The 22,626-nt window shown below is 36.5% G+C and overlaps 1 protein-coding gene across 1 annotated transcript; it reads left to right on the forward strand.

Moving 5' to 3' along the window:
* Positions 1–13,468: 13,468 nt before the first annotated feature.
* Positions 13,469–14,162, forward strand: LOC141812239 (uncharacterized). Its single transcript, XM_074700292.1, has 2 exons — positions 13,469–13,642; positions 13,818–14,162. The coding sequence occupies exons 1-2, from the start codon at positions 13,499–13,501 to the stop codon at positions 13,968–13,970; spliced, it is 297 nt and encodes a 98-aa protein (XP_074556393.1). The 5' UTR covers positions 13,469–13,498; the 3' UTR covers positions 13,971–14,162.
* Positions 14,163–22,626: the final 8,464 nt, after the last annotated feature.

Here is a 22,626-nt window from a genome sequence, read left to right on the forward strand (position 1 = left end):
AGAGGAGTGAAGTCAAACTTTACTTTTAACATTCTACTAATTAAAGAAACTTTAGTGTAAAAGCACTTAACTTGTCAAAACTGAATAACATTACTTTTGTATTAGAAACACTAGTTTTTGAAAAAGATTTTCTGTTGCTTGAAAAACACTTAGTTCTTGAAAAAAATACTTTGCACTTTTTTTTAAAAAAAAACTTTCTTTGCCCCCCTTTGATATACATTAAATATGGGAGATCCTTTGTATCAACAATAGTTTGTAAGAATACATTTGTAAATGATTTCTAAGTTTGAAAGCATGATTTCTCAAAGTGATTTCAAAACATTTTCATATTTAGAAATATTTTCAAGAAATGTTTAAGTCTAGAAAATAGATATTTTTAAATATTTTTAGGTTATTAAAAACACTCTTTTAATTGGAAAAATATAATTAATAATATATAGAAAATAATTCCAAATAGAAATTTTAGGTTGAAAACATTCTTAACACCTTTTTTATAAAAATATTTCAATTAAAGATAATTTTAAAACAATTTTAAAAATATTTTAAGTTAAAAATAATTTTAAAAAAATGCATTGAATTTTAGAGATTTTGAAAGTACTTAGTGACGAAACCTTCAGACAATTTTAAAATCCCATAGTAGCATTTTCAAGTTTCGATCAAGTCTTTGAGTCAAAGTCCTAGTATCAAAGTCCTAGAGTCCAAACATACATGATGGTCATCACCCAATTTGAGTTAGGTTGTGTTATATTTATGATTTTGTGTTTAAATGATTGGGTTGAGCGATTTCTTTAAATTAAATTTGAATCAAAATTATAAGAATTAGAATTTAGTTAGAGTTTTAATTTAGTCTAGATTAAATAAACTGACATTATTAATTAAGTTAAATTAAGATCAAGTTATAATTTTAAATTATTATATTTAAGTTAAGTTAAGTTTAAATTAAAGTTATTAGAGTTATTTAATCAAGGTTTAATTATTTATAGTTTAGTTAGTTAAATTAATTAGTTAGTTAAATTAACTAGTCACCCAACTGACCAAATTTTGAGTGATCCAACATTAGGAGTTCGAAATCGATCATCCTATAGAAATCTAAGTCAGATAGCTCTAATTTCAAAGATTGAATCTAAGACAATAGAAGAAGCACTACCAGACCCTGACTGGATAATAGCTATACAAGAAGAGCTAGATCAATTTAAAAGAAATTAGGTGTGAGATCTAGTTTCCAAACTTGAAAATAAGTCCATAATAGAGACCAAATGAGTCTTTAGGAACAAAATAGACGAAAAAAGGGAGGTAGTAAGAAATAAAGCTAGGTTAGTAACTAAAAGGTTCAGTCAAGTTGAAGGGTTAGACTACGATGAGACTTATGCACCCGCTAGACTTAAATCCATAAGATTGTTGTTAGCCTACGCAACCCATAAATGATTCAAGCTCTACTAAATGAATGTAAAATTCACATTCTTAAATAGGTTCATAAAGGAAGAAGTCTATGTAGGTCAACCACCAGGGTTTGAAGACAAAGACCATCTTGATTATATCTTCAAACTCAAGAAAGCCTTGTATGGATTAAAACAAGCATCTAGAGCATGTTATGAAAGGTTATCAACCTACTTAGTATCCAAAGACTTTCAACAAGGATAAATTGATCCTTCCTTATTTGTAAAAACCTTAGAAAAAGACTTCTTCATAGCTCAAATCTACGCAGATGATATAATATTTGGGTCAACCAACACAAAATATTTAAAGAAGTTTGTAAAATTAATGAAGAGCGAATTCGAAATAAGTTGGGTAGGAGAACTTCACTTTTTCCTAGGGTTATAAATAAAATAAACTGAGGATGGAAACTATATTTATCAAACCAAATATGCTAAAGAGTTAATAAACAAATTTGGAATGGAAAACTCAAAGAAAATAAAGACACCAAAAGCAACCAACGCTAATATTGATAGTGACCTAGAAGGAAAATAAGTAGACTTAAAATACTATAGAAGTATAATAGGAAGTCTACTATACCTTACTGTAAGTCGACCTGATATATTATTTGCAGTAGGTATGTTTGCTAGATACCAATCCAACGCAAAAGAATCACACTTAACCACAGTCAAAAAAAAAATTTAAGATATATAAAAGGGTGTAGGGTCCCCAAGGATGTCTGTATCTCCACAATAGCATGATATTGTCCACTTTGGGCCTAAGCCCTCATGGTTTTGTTCTTGGGCTCTCCCCAAAAGGTCTCATGCCAATGGAGATACTTTCCATCCTTTTAAACACATGATCTTTCCCATGTGTGTTTAGATGTGAGACTATGTTTGCACCTTTGCAACCCAACAATCCCCCCCTCAAACAAAGGACCACATACCCCTCCTCAAACGGAAAGCCTCCGTTTGATGTCTGAATCTTCGACCCACCAGGACTTCCTGCCCCTCGGTCCACCCTGACCTACTAGGACTTCCTGCCCAGCCGCAACCAGGACTTTCTGCCCCTCGGTCCACCCGACCTACTAGGACTTCCTGCCCAGCCGCAACCAGGACTTCATGCCCCTCGGTCTACCCGACCTACTAGGACTTCCTACCCAGCCGCAACCAGGACTTCATGCCCCTCGGTCTACCCGACCTACTAGGACTTCCTGCCCAGCCGCAACCAGGACTTCATGCCCCTCGGTCTACCCGACCTACTAGGACTTCATACCCGGTGTCTGGTCCTCTTGATTCAAACATGGGGCCCCTACTTCCTTTGTTTTTAAGGTTCAACCCACATGTTAGATTCGGATCATGGCTCATCCGGCGGTTAGTCCGGTGAAGAGCGGCCTGACTTTGATACCAATTGTAAGGTCTAAAGAATGTCCACATCTCCACAATGGTATGATATTGTCCACTTTGGATCTAAGCCCTCATGGTTTTGTTCTTGGGCTCTCCCCAAAAGGCCTCATGCCAATGGAGATACTTTCCATCCTTTTAAACCCATGATCTTTCCCATGTGTGTTTAGATGTGGGACTATGTTTGCACCTTTGCAACCCAACAAAGGGACCTTAAACGTTGGAATGTGATATCCTAGAAATAACAATTTTGACATAGTCAGTTACTCTGACTTAGATTACGCTGGCTACAAACTAGACTGAAAAAGTACAAGTGGAGCTAGGATGCCAATTCTTGGGTCATTGTCTAGTCAGCTTGTGTAGTAGAAAGGAACAATGTGTTGCATTATCTACAACTGAAGTATAGTATATAGCCATGGATGAATGTGTTGCACAACTATTTTGGATAATGCACACATTAACGGATTATAATTTGAAATATAATAACACTAAGGTATTAATTGACAACATAAGTTCCATAAATTTGACTAAGAACCCAGTGTACCACTCTAGAACAAAATATATAGAGGTTAAACATCATTTTATATGAGACCATGTTGTTAAGGGAGAAATTATACTCGACTATGTTGAATTAAAATCTAACTTAGCAAACATATTTACTAAACCCCTACCAGAGTCTGAGTTCAGTACAATTAGAAGATAGTTGAGACTATGCTTAGTAGAATAAGGAAAAATCTAATTTTTTAAAAACTCATATTATTTTTTCAAATATACTATTATATAGTTTTTAAAAATGCTTTAAAAAGTTCATTTTCTTATTTTTGAAAAACTTATTTTCAAAGTTTTGATTTCAAATCAAAGAAAGGCATGATTTAGCCTTAGACTAGAAACTTCCCCTTAGAAAGCATGTATCTATAGATCTAGGTGAAACATCTCACAAAGCACACTAGTTACCTTGAGTGTGATTATGAAACTTAGAATGGTGTGAGATGCATAGGATTTTAACCTGAGTCTCAGATACTTATATCAGTGCATTGAACCTTACTTGGGCTCTAAACAAAATATTGAATCAAGTTAAGTGTTCCTAAACATAAGTTGAATGGAATGATACACTTGAACTAGACTAATTGGGTCAAGCTACTACTGTTTAGTTGTTAGTTAAAATCTAAGTTAGACGCTCGCCCCTCGAATAAATTTTTTTTTCTAAGTATTTTACTTATTTATAACATGCTTGGATTCAACCCCATTATTTATTTTGATTATGTCAAAGGGGAGAGAAATATGCAATTTTAAGTTCTTCAATAAAACTTTTCAAAACTTTTCAAAAGAAAATAGCTAAGTTCAATTTTACTTTACTTTCAAAAACTCTTTTGAACTTATGTTTTCAAACACAGAAATATTTTTTGAAAAAGTTCAAAATTATTTCAAAGACTATCAAAAATAATTTTCAAAATATTTTTTAAGGACTTGAATAATTTTGTATCAATCAGATCAAAACTAACCATGTCAAGTTCAGGGGGAGTGAACTAAAAGTTTTTTCAAATTTTAATTATTTCAAAACAAGTATGAGTTCAGGGGAGCTCTGAAAGCAGGGGGAGATAGTCATTACACATTCATTTTCACATTACATGAAATATTGTTGAATGTTGATCATGACTAAATTCTTCATTATTATAAGTTGTCTTCTTAACTTGAAACTCAGGTTGCCATAATAAAAAAGGGGGAGATTGTTGGTGCAGGGAGCACCAGATGATCGAACCTTAGTTTTGATGATGACACGAGGTCCAAGTTAAGTATGTGTTGTGTATTGACAAGTTTATCTAGTGTGCAAGGAGCACAGAAAAAGTCTTAGTTGAGGTAAGATAAAGCAAATCCTAGTTGCGGCTAGGCAAAGGCCAGTCCTGGTTTGGAGGATCAGACAGAAATCTTAGCAAGGTCAAGTGCACCAGGTGCAAGTCTAAGCAGGTCAGGAGGGCCGGGAAGCATGGCAGAAATCCAGGCAGATCAGGAGGACCGGATGCTTAGTGGAAGTGTAGGCGGTCAGGTGGACCGGTAGCCTAGTAGCAAATCCTAAGGGTCGAGGACCATGGCTAAGCGAAAAGTTCAACAAGCCTGGAGGACTTGTTGGCAAATCAAGTAAATCCTTCCGAGTGGAGTGGGTAAGGGCGCGTTCCTAGAGTAGAACAGTAGACATCGGTCTAACTCAGGGTTTCACTAGAAACTTGAAGTTAAGACCACTTAACAGTTCGAAAACTGTTAATCTAATTCTATCACTTTGGTTTTTGGACTAACTTGTAATGCAGACTAGAGAGGCGAGAATTTTGACTCTAAGCGACTCTGTCCGGAATCCAGGTGATGTGTGTAGGGTATACATATGTTTCTTATGTTTTAATTGCACATCTTTCTATATTTCACGATATTTCCTACGTTCATTGCATCCTTTATCTGTGCATTAGGCATGATTTTCTCCTTTTCCTAGTTCGAAGATCTGCTCGTATTTTATGTATTTGCAAGATAAAAATGGAGCGAAAAAGCTTAACGGAGAAGCGATTGAAGATAAGGCTAAACAGGGTCATGCCTTCTAGGCACGGCCATGTCTCATTCCTACAGGGACCGTGCCCCAAAGGGCACGACCGTGCTTCACCAGAGGCAGAACCAGCTCCTGGCCGTGCCCACCAGGCACGGCCGTGTCTTTACAACAGAGGAGCAACTGCCAGGGGCCATGCCAGACAGGCACGGCCGTGCCTTCATTTCAGCCTATAGCCAGCGCATGGTCGTGCCTCACAGGCACAACCGTGCCTCATTTTCAGAACACCGGTTGCCTGAGGTCGTGCCCCACAGGCACGGTCGTGCCAAATCTCCAAGCCTCGTCTGCAGTTGGTCGTGCCCACCAGGCACGACCGTGCCACCTTCCCAGAGCATCACCATGCTATGGCCGTGCCCCCTAGGCACGGCCGTGCCAACTCCACAAAAGAGCGGCAGCACACGGCCACACGGTTGTGTGACGGGGGCATGTCTGTCGAGAATAGGGCATATAAATAGCCCTCTTAAGACCCCTAAGAAAGGGGGGAGACTTTGGGAGAGTTCCAAGGAGTGTTTCGAGCCACCAAAGCCACATTCCGGAACAGGAGTCGACGATCCATCTATCCGACCGGGATTACTCCATCACTTCCGTCTCACGTCAATGAGGAGAAAGCAACGCGGAGAAGAAGACCTTCATCAATAAGTTTTATTTCCTTTCTAGGATTTAGAATGTATTGTTTCAACCCTTCTTCGAGTTATATTCTCTCCATTATGGAGTAGTTCTCTAGATTCTAGGATTAGGAGGAATCGAGATGTATGGATGATTGATTTTGTGGATTTGTTATTACTGTAGGTTCCAAAAGGATGTCTGTATCTCCACAATGACATGATATTGTCCACTTTGGGCCTAAGCCCTCATGGTTTTGTTCTTGGGCTTTCCCCAAAAGGCCTCATGGCAATGGAGATATCTTCCATCCTTTTAAACATATGATCTTTTTCCATGTGTTTTAGATGTGGGACTATGTTTGCACCTTTGCAACCCAACAATCCCCCCCTCAAACAAAGGACCACAGGCCCCCCTCAAACGGAAAGCCTCCGTTTGATGTCCGAATCCTCGACCCACCAGGACTTCTTGCCCATCGGTCCACCCTGACCTACTAGGACTTCCTGCCCAGTCGCAACCAGGACTTCCTGCCCCTCGGTCCACCCTGACCTACTAGGACTTCTTACCCAGCCGCAACCAGGACTTCATGCCCCTCGGTCCACCTTGACCTACTAGGACTTTTTGCCCAGCCGCAACTAGGACTTCATGCCCCTCGGTCCACCTTGACCTACTAGGACTTCTTGCCCAGCCGCAACCAGGACTTCATGCCCCTCGGTCTACCCGACCTACTAGGACTTCCTGCCCGGTGTCTGGTCCTTCTTGATTCAAACACGGGAGCCCCACTTCCTTTGTTTTAAGGTTCAACCCACATGGTTAGATCCGGATCATGGCTCATCCGGCGGTTAGTTCGGTGAAGAGCGGCCTCGCTCTAATACCAATTGTAGGTTCCAAAAGGATGTCTGTATCTCCATAATGACATGATATTGTCCACTTTGGGCCTAAGCCTTCATGGTTTTGTTCTTGGGCTTTCCCCAAAAGGCCTCATCCCAATGGAGATATCTTCCATCCTTTTAAACCCATGATTTTTTTCCATGTGTTTTAGATGTGGGACTATGTTTGCACCTTTGCAACCCAACAATTATCATGTTCAGTGATATATATATATACATGTTGTTTCATGGACTTGTGCCTTGCAATTAATTGATAATATGTCTGTGAATGGAATTGAATCTATGAGGGTAAGGATTTATTGTGGTTTTGAGGATTCTTAGGATCGTATACCGGGGCGCCTTGTGACAAAGGGTTAACTTTTAATCGAACCTTCCGAGGAAATCTTTAGGCTACAATGAATCATTATGAGGGATATCTAATGGTTATTGATTGTTAGAGAGAGGTCCTTAAAGGGATACCCTGTGACAGAGGGTAGGACATTGGTAGAATGCTGGGGCGACCGAGTGACAGCGGAAGAGTCATAACCAGGCTAACTGGTGCCGTCCTGAACTAGTCATCGCAGCGTTAGAGTATCATGGTTTAGTTCCAACAAAGCCTGACGAGGTCAAGTTAGAATTTTGGTTAGAATCCCTACAATGTGGTAAATATTGAGAGTAAGGGAGAAAACATGAATTAGGGATATCACCTAGCATAGATATGAAACTGAAGTCCTAGATTTATCCATCTCACCCATAAATCTCCAAGCCAATTTTTCTTTCTCTGTCACACACAACCAACGTCCTCAACCAATTCGTTTCCCTCCGAGTCTAGATAACTATCTTAGTGACATCACTATAGCTAATACACAGTCCTTGTGGTTCGATATCTTTTTATTACTTGACGACAACCGTATACTTGCGGTCCACATCAAGTTTTTGGCACCATTGTCGGGGATCGTGCGCAATTGTTTACTAAGCTTTTACATTAAGAACTTTTCTTTCTTTTATACATTGCTTCCATTTGTTCTTTTTATTCTTTTCATTCATTGATTGATACTAATCTTTTTAGGCTATTTAATTGCCTGGCATTTCAATCATTTGTTTTGATTTTTGTGCATGCACAGGGCCAACCCTGTGGAGTTTCCTTACGACCTTGAGATTGAAAGAACTTACCGAAGGAGACTTCACTCACAAAGGGTAAATAATCAAGAAGATTCACCTCCAAATCAGGGAAGAGATAGAAAAGTTAAAGTCTGGGGGAAAGCAATAATTGTGTATATTATGAATAAAATAATTTATATTTTATTTTAAATTTTGTTTATGCATTTGCTTTGAACTTTGCTTTTAAATTTATTTTGAAATTTATTTCTGTAATTTATTTTAAAATTTACTTTAAGAATGCATGGTAAATAACATATCAAGAATCACCCTTGTCACCTTAGGTGTTTGTTCTCTTGTAAAAATGCTAGTATGTTTCTTGTTTGGATGATGATTTTGATACTAGTAGTTAATATCCGTAGAACTAGGTCTTTTCTTATCTTCAAGAGTAGGAAGTGAGCTAGTATATCTTGAGAAAATTGAGACTTGACCTAGTTTAAGGATCTTTTTCACTATTGCCTAATATAGGAGGTTGATATATCTCTGAAATTAGTCATGATTCATGAGACTTGATCAGTACTAGTATTTCCATGGTGATCTTCCATTACATTTTAGTTACTGGACCAACTCAAGTCATGTAAGCTCTTTTAGAAAAATCTTGAATCCCTAAAAAAATATGAAAGAAATAAAATGGATGAAAAAAATAGTGTCGAGAGTGGAAACATTTCATTTACCCCTTTGAGACCGGTAAGGGTTACTGGGGGAAATAAATGATCTGATTCTCTTGGTCTTGAGCTAATCCTTTGAAACCTTATATAATGGTAAGAGATGAACCAAACCTATGACAGGTAAGTGTCTAAGGTCGGGAATATTTTAAGAACACGGTAGCATGACGACTTGACTTGAAGTAAGGATTTGATACTAAATAGACTAAGGCCACTTTTGCACAAAGCACGGAGAACTTCTTCTAGGGCTTGTTTTAACGATTTTGAGTACCATTTCTTTTGTTTGATAAGATTACCATTGCTTTTGTTACTGCTTAAGATTTTATCTGAATCTGAGCGAGTTTTTCTTGAGGACAAGCAAAAGTTTAAGTCTGGGGGTGTGATGTGCGTATGATATATATATATATATATATATGATGTTTACATTACACATCTTTTTGTATTTCATGTTATTTTCGTACGTTTATCACATCCTTTATCTATGCATTAGGCATGTTTTCTCCATGTCCTGTTTCGGAGGTCTGCTCTTGTGCTTATACTTTTGCAGGACGGAAATAAAGTGAAAGAAGTCAAAACAGAGGATTAACAGAAGACAAGGCAAGACAGGGTCATGCCTCTAAGGCACGGTCGTGTCTCAAACTCCAAGGGGTCGTGCCCTCCAGGGCATGGCCGTGCCTCACCACCAGAGAAGCACCTGTCCTTGGCCGTGCCCACCAGGCACGGCCGTGCCTCCATCCAGCAAGCCAACTGCCCACGGTCGTGCCCACTAGGCACGACCGTGTTTCCATTTTACAGATTGGAGCCAAGGCCTGATCGTGCCCACCAAGCACAGCCGTGTCTTCATCCATAGGAGCAACTATTTTTGGCCGTGCCTCCAAGGTACGGGCATGCCAGAATTTCAGCAGCTCAACAGGCTCTGGCCATGCCTACGAGGCACAGCCGTGCCTTGATTCCAGAGGCTCGATAGCACATAGCCGTGCTTACCAGGCACTATCCAGAACGGCATTAAGTGTTTGTCTTTAATTTCTGTCTTGTCTTACTTTGTTCTTATTTATTATTACTATTTATTAGACCATAAGACGGGTTTCTCTGCCTCCGAATGAACGTTCGAAAAGGAGACCACTAGTGGACGGGCGCCTCTCGTATATAGGCCTTAGATGTACTAACCCTGGAGGGTTAGGAACCAAGTAAAAATCTGTGTGTCCTTGCATATTTGTCTAATTATGTTGCTTAGTACTTTGATAGAACGAACAAAGAAAAAAATGATGAACGTGCTATTCACCCCCCTCTAGCGCGTATCACGATCCTACAGTTAGTAGGCTCTAGGTAACCAAAGTGAGTCAGGATTTGACCAAGCTCCAAGTGGCCGAAGGGATTCTAGTCGACTGGAGACTGTAGAAAAGTTATTGATGGTGATAGAGTTTTTAGTCATGTCATCAAGGTCCAATCGATTGGAGCGGTTCCAGTCGACCGAAATAATGTCATGTCAATATCGACTTTGGTTCTATAAAAGGAGACTTGATGTGTGTGATTCATACATATATTTCAGTATCATTTTGCATACATGTTGTCTCATTACATCATCATATTTATACATGCTTTCATCTCTTTTGTATTAATTTCATCTTTTTTGTTCAGAAATCTGCTCTTTGCATTGTTTGTTGATAGGATGTGAATTCGGAGCTTAATTGGAGTTTAAAAGTCTTGGAACAAGAGTCTCCAGCAAGGAACACACTCTGGTCATGACCCATGACACAAGTGTATTCCTCCAGATGAAGTTTGATACAAAACGGAGCAACTACAATGGTCACAGAAGCTAACAAGGGCTGGTTGTGTCCACAAGCACAGTCGTGCCTAGTCTTGCTAAGATCTTCCAAGGTCAGCCCCTAGGCCATGCCCATAGGCATGGTCGTGTTCATTGACTCAACCTCCGACATGCCCAGGTCATGCCAATTAGCACAATCGTGTTCTTCTGTCGCACCCTGATAATTTTGGAAAGCCGCGATGAATTTGAGATACTTTGAAGGCTTTGGAGACTATAAAAAGAGCTATGGGACTCTTATTGAGGAGATTTGATTAGATTCTCCTTGATTTGAGGAGATTTGATTAGATTCTTCTCGATTAGAGGAGAATTGGTTAACGTCTTTTTGATTTGAGGAGATTTGGTTAGCCTTTCTCTCCTTAATGTAAGGAAATTTATTAGAAGAGTTAGTTAGCCACCCTTTTATTTTAGAAAATTATGTTAAGAGTTATCTTACTTTTTAGGAAATTCTATCAAGGCTTTAAAACTATAAAATGAGACAAGGGGTGGCGACTACAAGGCATCGAGGGATCAAGGGGTTCTCCCCTTCCCGAAAAGGGGGTTTTCTTATGACAAGGAACTCTAGGAGAGTCATTTCCAAAGAGCTTTCAAAGATTCCATCCATCATCGAGCTTGGAGATCCTCTTGAAGATGACGACGACCACATGATTGAGCATTCTCTTCTCTCTTTCTCCTTGATTTTGAGTTGTAGAATGTCTTCTTTCATGTCTTCATGTTGTAAGTTCATCTCTATGGAGTAATACTCTTTATTTTAGAATGAGGGAGTAGCCTAATATATTATTGACACCGATTTTATATTATTTCATATTTCTTTTATCGCATGACGTGGTTGGTTTAAGATCCAGCTTTAACATGCATACATGATTATAACATTAGCGTGCATCTTCATATCCTATGAGATGTGGGAATGGACCGAGAGATGAATTCAATTCTCTAACATAGCGACGAAAATTATAAATTTCCGTCGCAACACGTTTGAATGAACAGTGTACCTTGGATGGATTTTAGCGATGGATATTTATTTTTCCATCGTTAAATAACGGAATTATAATTTACCATCGCTAAATTATAGCAACGGAAATATATGTTCCATCGCAAAATATAGCGACGGAACTTTAATGTCCGTCACTAAATAGCGACGGAACCTAAATTTCGTCGTTAAGCTGACGTCACCGACCAAAAAAAGCGACAGCAATATTCCGTCGCTAATCGATTGTTAATACGGATTAGCGACGGAATATTCCGTCGCTAATACCTATTTATTTTAGCATTGAAACTTGAGGATTGTTCATGAAAGTAGTTTAAATCTCACAAGGGCACCATTGACTATCACAGAACTTAATGGATCTACCCTGATTCAACGTCACGAAGTAGGGGATAGTACCTAGAGGACTGTGGGGCATCGTGATAAGAGCCTCCATGAAAAAATGATTACTTTAGTAAAGTTACCTTGAAAGTAAGCACCGCATTTGGGTAGACACATTAGTATTATTCTAAAAGTTTATATTGGGTACCTCATGATAGATCACCTTCATAATTATCAATCATAGATAAAAGAGTGAATAACAATTAGAGTATCAATGACCATCACGGCAAAATCAAAATCCTAAAATTGCTTTTCCAAATCGGTTTATCCCTACAAATTCTCATTGTTTTCTTTGTTTATTTTTTTCTTACAAATTTTCTAGACTTTGATTGATTTAGATAGTCTATTTTGTAATTCTGATTAGTACTCGATTTATAGTTCCTATGGAATCGATCTTTTATTACTTGACGACAATTATACACTTGTGGATTTTGCACATCAAGGCTCGAGGCACTTGGTTTGAGCATCAAATTTTAATGTACTCTGCTTGTGCTTCTCGTGTTCTTCTATGACGTGCTGTGATTGTAAGCATTAACTTCAAATCGGAAATTCGTGATTGTAACTTCTTTTCTTTTCAAGTTGTGGTATATTCGTATATTGAATCATACTTTTCCTTTTTAGATTCTTTTAAGAGTTTTTTCACCTCCACAAACTTTCTAGAAAGTAGAATATTTTTAATAAGAATTAATATTTTTTTATTTGCGTACTAGTCTTTAATTAGCACCTTCTTAATCTTGCATGTTTATTGTGTTAAAATCTCTATCAAGCTTGCATGCTCATCATGCTAAGAATATCATGCTAAGTATTCTAGAAATCTTGCAAACTACATCGATGATTGAATCTTACATATTATTATTCTTGCTTGCATATCTCATATAATTAATATTATAAATTTGTTGAATTAAGCTAGGTTATGTTCTTACTAGTTTCAAATTTAAATCCCGCTGTATATTATTATTTTAGTTTAGAATATTTCATAATTTATCACTTATAAAATTATAAATGTTATTCATTCTCTCTCCTCTACCATGAAATTAGATCCTACTACAATATATTGTAATACTTCAATAATATTTTGCTAAATCTTAGAGTTGCATATAGTAAGGGAGCTAGGATGAATACGGCCATGAATGTTTGGTAATTGGTGTGGAGATAAAATATGCTTCTTCTTCCATTTAAAATACGAGTAGACTAGTCTAATATTTGAAATCCGTGTAAACCCCTTTTTTTAAAAAAAAACGCGTAGTGGTTGAGGAGTTACCTCACAACAAAGAAAAAAGAAGCAATATAATCCATAAAGTCAACTGAGAATCAGATCACATGCAGTTCACATTCAGCATCTTAGAAATTAACTGTCTTCTTGATTAGCTTCTAAGAAAGAAAGAAGAGACAGGCCAGGAATTAAATTAACAAGCACATATATTTCTTTTTTCTAGCTTTTTCTTCTTAATTTATTAGTTAGTTTTCCAAGCTGGAAGTTGAAATCAATGAGCCACAACAGTTGTGCCATGTCCATTTAAGTAATCTCCCCTCCCCTTCTTCTCCTATAAATTCACTCAATGTTCCTTGTCTAATTAATACCACAAATTAAACTAACATTAGAAAAGAAAGGAAAATGGCCGAGGAGAAACACCACCACTTCTTCCACCACAAGGAGGAGGAGGAGACCCCCTCCGACCCTAGGAAGGAGGAGAAGCACCACAAGCACTTGGAACAGTTGGGCGGTCTTGGTGCTGTTGCCGCTGGCGCTTACGCCTTGGTAATTATATATATATATATATATATATATATATGTTCGTTCGTGTAGTCTATCTCAAATAGATAAAATCTGTCTGTCATCGACTCAGCTTGTTATTGCAGTATTGGATATATATTGGTTAAGTTGTTATTGTGTATATATATATATGTTTATGAATATATGTATATATATGTAGCATGAGAAGCACCAGGCGAAGAAGGACCCGGAGAACGCACACAAGCACAAGATCACGGAGGAGATAGCAGCGACAATAGCGGTGGGTAGTGCGGGGTTTGCATTCCACGAGCACCATGAGAAGAAAGAAGCAAAGAAGCATGACAATCAGTAGGATCATCGCCTCGCCTATTTGGTTCAATCTATCTGTTTGATTGTTGCTATATATTGTATTGTTGGTGACGGTTGACTTTGAAGATAATAATAGATCCTGTTATGTATCTTTTATCACTTCATCGTCTTTTTATGAGAATATTGTAATTTGCCATCCTATTAATTAATAAATTGTCGAGATTGTTGTGAGTAATTGTGTGTTTACAATTTGATGGATATTCCTTTTTTTTCAAGGAAATTTATAAAATGACAAAAGTTCAATATATAACTTCCAATGTGCCTCTTTTATTTTTATTTTAAAATATCAAAATAACTCTTATTGCACTCACCCATCACCCATCTTTTATTTTTATTTTAAAATATCAAAATAACTCTTATTGCACTCACCCATCATTCAATAATAATAATAATAATAATAATAATTCAACCGCTCAACCAATCTAATGAGCGTGAATTAAAATTATTATCTTGGCGAAGCCGAGGTAATTATGTCCTTCTCTGTCGTGGTCAACTGCAACTTCTCAATTTACCTCCTCACATATGGTCGTGGGGCTGACCGTGTGGAGCCATTAGGGTGGCAGATTCTATCTTTTGTTGAATTGAATTAAAATTGTAGTTGAAGAAGAAGAAGTGAATTAAAATTGTTATATGAGTTATAAATTTTTAAAAATATTTAAAAAATAATTGAGAAAAAAAAAGAGATATAAATTCTCCCATATTATTTTTTAAAAAATTGTGAATTAAAAATATCAAAAATTACTTTGATCAAAATTATCATTTGGTTAAAACTATTAGATGATTATTTTATATTTAGATTTTGAATCTGCATATCTAAATACGAGCCATTAAGCCCACATATAAATTTATTGTATATCTTTTTCATGCTCAAATATGGAATCTAAATGTATAAATGTATGGTATAATTTTGACTAAAATTAATACGTGAATATATTAATTTTAACTAAAATTACTATATGGATTAAATTATTTTGACTAAAAATAAATTTATATTTGAAAAACATCTAGAAATGCTTACTTTGTAAAATTAGACAAATTTGAATCCGCCTAGAAATTTTATCCATCAATTTAAGTACTTCACATAGTTAGTTTTGGTCAAAACTTCTACATAGACCAAATTAAAACTAGTCTAAATTCGAAAGGCAAAATAAATTTGACTCGAGAACGAAATGTTATTTTTAAATCTAAATTAGTTTGGGTTCATGCAAAAGTTTTATCTAAAATTGCAACTAAAATTAAATATTTAAAATTCAAAAGAAAGACAATATATGTACAAACGTAAAGGCTGTGCTGTCTGGAAACGGCGAAAACACTTACGTCTCCGTTTCCGAAACGTTGGGAAACGTTTCCACCCTCGCCAGGCTCTGGAAACGCAAGCCCCTCTGCTCAGGCTCCTTGTCCGCCCCTTCCAGTGGCTCCCTGCTCCCTCGCCTGCAAGGTATTCGATCGTGCGCTTGCTGGCATAGGGCAGCATAGAAAGGAGAAGGTTGCTGCTGGTGTTGGTGGCTTGGAGAAGAAGACGAAGAAGGATTAGGGCTGGGAGAAGAAGACGAAGAAGTATTAGGGCTGCTGTTGCTGGTGTTGTCTGTTTGCTGGATCTGTTTGCTGGAGAAAAAAAAAAGAGAGAGAATAAAAATTAGGAGAAGAGAAGAGGAAGAGCGCGGCTTGCGGCAAGATCGTGATCAAAAGAACCAAAACCTAACAAACAGGGGGAGAGACACGCACTAGTTGTATGTCCTCAGGAGACACCTTCCTGACTTCTCCGCTCACCATCGTTCCCCTCCCTCCGGTCCCCAAAACACCACGATTGTGGCCGCAGACGACGGATCACCAAAGACCTACCAAACCACCTCGTCGACGTCAGTCGATCACAGAAGAACGCAGCATGATCCGGCAGCGGAAGAAGGAGATCAAACCGTGAAGAGCGAGAAGAGACAAGAGGCGACTGAAAGACCTAGGGACGGAGCTCGGCGGAGAGGATTCTCTGCGAAGGTGGCAGAGGAGGGCGAGGGATCGGGACTGGAACTCGAATCGGAGTGCGCCCAATCACTTGAGTTGGGGTTTTATTCGGGTGCGTGTGGGAAAATGACAAGGAAAACGTCGCCGTTGATCAGCAATCCAGCGGCTCCGAGATTTTGTCCTTTTATCGCTGTTATTTATCATTATTATTATTTTGTAATGTGATTTTGGATTTGGACAATAATAAAAAAAAAGGAGGATAAAATAGGCAATAATGATAAGGATTTCGCCGTCGCGGATACTGACTATTGCCGTTTCCAAAATCTGGAAACTTCAACTACTGCCGTTTCCCGTCCCCGTTTCCGTGTTTCCCGTTTCTCGTCTCCAAGTTTCCAGACAGCATAGCGTAAAGGGGTCTAGAAAACACATACAAAATTCTTATTTGTACATTTAAATTAATTTGAAAATATAAACTTCTTTGTTTATGGATTAAAACTACAAATAAATGATTAGTAGGTATTGGTTTATAGATCATTAATTGTGAAGATGAAAATAGATCGAGATGAAGGAGTAGGTGATAATTAAGTGATAAACGTGGTGGCATCACAAGATGAACAAGTGTCGTAATTAATAAATTTGATGGCATGGCACTCGACGCACCCACACCACAAAGTCAGGACCGGCCACCACTTGCATTAAATAAATAAATAAATAAATAAATGCTTATTCAACAAAAATTAAATATATCAACTCTCTCCTTCACACAAGCATCCAATCGAGGGGAAGTTGAAGATCACACGTGGATAACAATTTATATCTTTGCCCTAATGTTATAATTATGTTTAATTAGCTAGCTAGGTGTCATGATTTGCGACCTTGTGTAATAAATAATATTGTTGATCATGTGTCACACTACTTTTTTAGATATTGATAAATATATAAAAGTGTACGATCGAGCAAAGCTCAATCAAGTTCATACAACTATATACAACTCATCGTGTCACACAACTAATGTAATGTTCAACCTCTTCACACACACTCATTTAAAAGAAGCAAACAGAAACGCCATGTAGGGTGTCATACTATTGATTATGCACCACATATAGTTATGACCTTTCATTGTTCAAGATCAACAAGTGCATGAATTATATGTAGTTGTTCAAACCTTTAAAACTTTTTCATTACCTTTTGTTGTTCAAAATGAATTGATTTCAATATATAGTGATCTTGTTTTATCATATTTACTCATTAAGATGTTTTAAAACACATTAATATATAGCTTTTTATTGACCAAAATTTAAAAGTAAGAGTATAAATTATCTTTTAGAAGCGTCGATTAATACATATGGATGGTCTCTCATTTTGATTACTAAAAGCATACTGTTCATGATTTTTTTAATAATCATTAATTGTTAAAAATAATGACACGAATGAAGTCTATGTATTGGTAGTGTCATACTATTATTTTCACCATTAAAAATGTTACTTAAGCATTATTGTTCTTAATTTCTAGTAGTTATAATCAAAATGCCAACACAAGAATAGATTGCTTGCTAGGATCATCATGAATGGTCTTACGTACGTTGCCCACAATTGAAAGATCATCAAGTTTTTTATAGCCAAAACAACTTAAAGATTTTCTTATATATGCAAAAATATTTTGTCTGTCAATCTTTTAGTTATCAAAATTACAGTATAAAATCATAATTGCATACATGGTACTCACATGAATTCAGTCATATCCTCGCTTACTTTTTGGATGTTTTAAACACCTTGATGACTTTTACTTTGTGATTGAAATGCAATATAATAAAGATCATAATTTCGTTCACTTCTGTAACAAGATGAAACCTGCTACCCCAGTGACTCCACAGAATCAGTTGGTCATGACAAAGGAGCGTATTACTTGGCTTCATCGAGATTCGAACTTTTATTCTCTTTTGCTACTCTGCTATATATATATATATATATATATATATATATATATGTTGCATATGGAGTCCAATTATAACTCTTGCTTTTTATTTTCACAATTTAAAAAGATCAACATGTAATAACCACTTGAATAGATCCTAAGATCATCAACAGCAATGGCAGTGTTGGCTCGACATCATTGTTCCTTCATACAAAAGACTTGTCAGAGGTTGGTCATCAAGCGTGAACAGCGAGGCTGGTGGAGGTTCAGTGTCACCATTGTTTCTTCGTGTAGAAGGCTCGTTGGGGCCGGAGGTGATAGGAGGCAATGAGCGGGCGCACAATCGCGTGCGTGAGGGACAAGGACAATGATTTTTTAAAGTTAGTTTCTTTTATTAAAATTTTGATTAATTAAATCAATAACTTCAAACTATAGTTGAAATAAACTAAATAAATCTAGTCTAAAATCCAACAATATTATCTCAAAATTTTTTAAAATAACAAAAATTTTAAAATATTATTTAAATTTATTTATTTATATATATCACCATTAATAATAATAATATTATTAATTTATATTTTATTTCTTAAATTTTAAATTCTAAATATTAAATCTTAAAATCTGTAAACTAAGTTTTATATTAAAACCTCCAAATTAACAAATAATAAATTTTATTGCATTACCGAACTAACTAATATTAGATTATATTTTATTTCTCATAACTTTAATTATGTGATTATCTGCCAATCACATTATTAAAGCTATGCAAAATAATTTGAACTAAATACATCCTAATGGGGTTTGGGTAAAGCAGCTTAATGACATTTTTAATGGTCAAAATGACCATGTGAAATTACCATTATCCATACTATTACCTTTTTAATAATGACCATTAAAAAAAGTCTTCAAAGTGTATAGCCCATAAAATGACAACGTGAGGACACTTATGATTCACATAATGCTACGAGTGTATTCATGTTCTTCCTTTTTGATTTACTTCTTGAAAGGTCATTAAATTATTTTAGACAAGATAGTTTGATGACAAAAATTAGGGGTTAAGTGAATCAAATATTTGTAAATAAATTTAATGTTCTATTTGATAAAATTCATTTATGTTTGTTTAATATAAAATTGTTAGGATCTTGTGAGCTAGAGGGGGTTGAATAGCTCAACTCGCTTAGACTTGATCTATGACAGTGGAAACTTCTTGTGAATCAGCCACACTACAAATACAACGCTATCTCAAATGATTTTACTTGGTATCCGCTTCCTTGAGGCGACTAATCCAAGGATTCACTCTCAGCTCCTTACTTCCACTAAATCTTTTCTTTCTCGGACAAATTCCAAAGGCGGAGAAACTCTCTTACAGTAGGATTACAATATTTTGCAAGAACAATAAAAAAAATACAAAGAAGAAGCAAAGAATTTTGATAATGATCTTGATGGATTTTGTTCTTCTTCTTCAAGGGATTGCTCCAAGTTATGTAGTTGAACACCAGATGGATTTTTCAGCACTTTAGCAAGAAAACTTGGAGCAAGATGGCATGAACAATACCCATCAACGGCTAACTCTCACCATTTAAATATGTTCAACTTCTCTTGAGATTAGTCGACTGATTTGATGGGAAACACTAGAAAACCCGTTCCGGTGAATTCTTGCAGAACAAAATTTTTTTTCGGAAACGGATTTAAGTTGCCCTCATAGTCGATCAAACAAAGTTTGATCGACGCATTTAGATCATTGGGCTCTTGTGTTTGGTTTACAGGATCCAAGATAAAAGGAACAATTTATTTAAAGCGGAAACAATAAATTTGTACCTTTTCTTCGGGATGTCTCGAAGGAGTGGATGACCCCTTGATCTTCTGCTGTATATCCTCTCCTCTTCTCGAACGTTGTGTGGACAACGATCCTTCGAGATGATTCCACCAAAACTCCTCTATAATCCAATGGCAAGCAAGGAAAGCCTTCTCTTTTTCCTCTTCTATTTTCTTCTTTCCCTTCTTCTTCTTCTTCTCTTGGCCGCCGGCCCTAACAAGAGATGGGGAACTTGTGTGCCGGCCCTAGCAAAGATGGAGAGGAGAAGAACCGAAGCTTGCAAGGGGAAAGAAGAACAAGAGGGGCGCCGGCCCTAGAAGGGAGAAGAAGAGAGGAGGGGTTGGCGGCAAAGAAAAAGAAGGAGAGGCTTCTTAATGCCGCCGGCCCTTAGGGGAGGAGAAAAGCCAAAACTAAAATTGTGTTTTGCCTCTCCTAAACCCCCTTTTATATAGCTAAGCCATCATGGAAATTTAAGAAAGATTCTAATAAATTTTCTTATCCAGATTTAGTTAGAAAAAATCTAATAAAATCTTTAAGAAGAATTTATTAGAAACAATCTAATAAACTTATCTTATCTAGATTTATTTAGAAATAAATCTCTTAATAAGATTTTATTAGAAAGAATCTAACAACCTTATCTTATCTAGATTTACTTAGAAATAAATCTCTTTATAAGATTTTATTAGAACAAATCTAATAAAATCCAACGGATAAGATTTGTTATCTTTTTAATAAGTTTCCATTATATTAATTTTGTTCTTATCTTTAACAAAATCTTTTAATTATATCTCGCTAATATTTAACGAGATTCCATAATTAATATTTTGTTAATTTAACAAAATTAATTCATAAAATTTTATAATAAAATTTTGTACGAGAAGAGACGAAATTTCTTAGCGAAAATTCTTATAAAAAATTTCTTTCTTATCCGAATTTTTTTCTGAAAAAATTCTAAATAAAATTCCAGAAATTTTCTTTTATAAATAGAATTTCCTATCCGAAATTTCTCACAGAATTCTTTCAGAATTCTTTCGGAGGTCTTCCAAGGTCTTCTGAGGTCTTCAAGAATTCTTCCGAAGGTCTCCAAGAGGTCTTCAAGAATTCTTCCGAAGGTCTCCAAGAATTCTTCCTGAGGTGGATTCGAGGATTTCCAGAGGCTACAGTAGGGACCTAGAGGAGGAATTGGTTTTGGTCTCCCGATGGGCTTAAGCTTCCCATGTTCCTCCTGAACACACAGCTTAAGTCCATCAATAATAACTCATTCCACTAGAGAGTTATTATTGCACTACCGCACCAATCCCATATTATAATATGGGCTCCTTCTTACTATAAGTACATTAATCTCCCTGTGTTTAAGATATCGTATGTCCGTCAATTAAATGAGTTACTGACAACTCGAATTTAATTAACTTCTAATCCAAGAGTAGTACCACTCAACCTTATTATCATGCGGACAAAGTCCACCTGCAGGGTTTACATGATAATCCTTATGAGCTCCTCAAGGGGACATCATCAACCTATATTTAGGACACAGATTCCTTCTATAATCAACAACACACCATGTACATAATACTACTTCCCAACTCATCGGGCCTTTTGATCTATCGCTCTAAATCTCACCCTTTGATGAATCAAAGAAGTACATACTAAGTACATGTGTTTGTTATTATATTGGGATTAAGAGCATGTACATCCATAGTAACAGAGGTTTAGTTCGATTATATAGTCAGTATAAATCGAACAATCCTCAGATGGTCCTGCTCAATACACACTGAGTGTACTAGTGTAATTCTATAGTCAAGACAGACTAAGACCAAATTACACTACAACCAGTCCAATGGTTTGTCCAATCCATCTTGGTTGTGAACACTGTTTATAATCTATAAGGAACTGATAACATGGTCTTCTGTGTGTGACTCCGCACACCATGTTTATCTACAATATAGATTAAATGGACACTTGCATAAAAACTAAATGCAAACATTGACCAAAAGTAATTCTCATTTCAGAATGTTTATTTACATAGATAGCTAGGATTCTTGTATACATCCCAACAAACATCAATCGACTGGATATCATTACCAATCGACTGATGAAAGTTTTTTACTGAATTCGTCTAAATTACCTTTCATGCATCTAATCCGTGATGCGCTCGATCTTTCTTCTCTTGTCAAGAATCTAGTTATCAACATTCTTGGACTTCATTTGCCTCACATCTAGCCTTCTCACCTGTAAGGACTTTCTCTTGCCAAGAGTTCGCTTCTCGACTTTCTTGGATTTACCTTTGCATCACATCTGGTCTTCTTACCTATAAGGACTTTCCTGCACACTTGATGCACAAGTGAGATTTCTTATACTTTGCTCTAAGCTTTACTGATATCAACCATCAAAACTATAATGCATGAACATGATTGCATTAATAATATTCCCCTTTTTGATGTTTAATAACACTAAAGTTTAGAGCACATTTATCTCCTCCTTTGACAAGTATCAAAACATTTGGATAGTATACTAATGAGAAGATAAACACATTAAGGGTCACCTTCCACTAACATAAAGCACACGTAAGGAACACGATGACGAAATGCCCACATAGCACACACATCAGATGGACACTTACCCACAAACTATGTAAGCATATATATGATACATAAACTCAAAGCCAACACAAACACACATCAGAGAAAAATACAAAGGTAAGAGACGGATCATAAATTTGAAATATCACATGCATTGCAAAAGTTGGCATACACTCTAGGAGCACTCAAAAGGTGCTAAGTTAAAATACAGAGTGCAAATGTGCATATATGGATACAAACATCATGGAGTGAAAAACAAACACCTAATCAAGGTCCATAGTTGGAGAAGCACTGTTGTCAGTCGCCTCATGATGTCGTGTGTTTGTATGAGATTTATTTATATGCATTTCCCTTATTTATTGTGTCACTC

Source organism: Curcuma longa, chromosome 18 (genome assembly GCF_044706935.1).
Source record: "Curcuma longa cultivar G26 ecotype Majalengka, Jawa Barat chromosome 18, ITB_CL_G26_1.1, whole genome shotgun sequence".
Lineage (NCBI taxonomy): Eukaryota > Viridiplantae > Streptophyta > Magnoliopsida > Zingiberales > Zingiberaceae > Curcuma > Curcuma longa.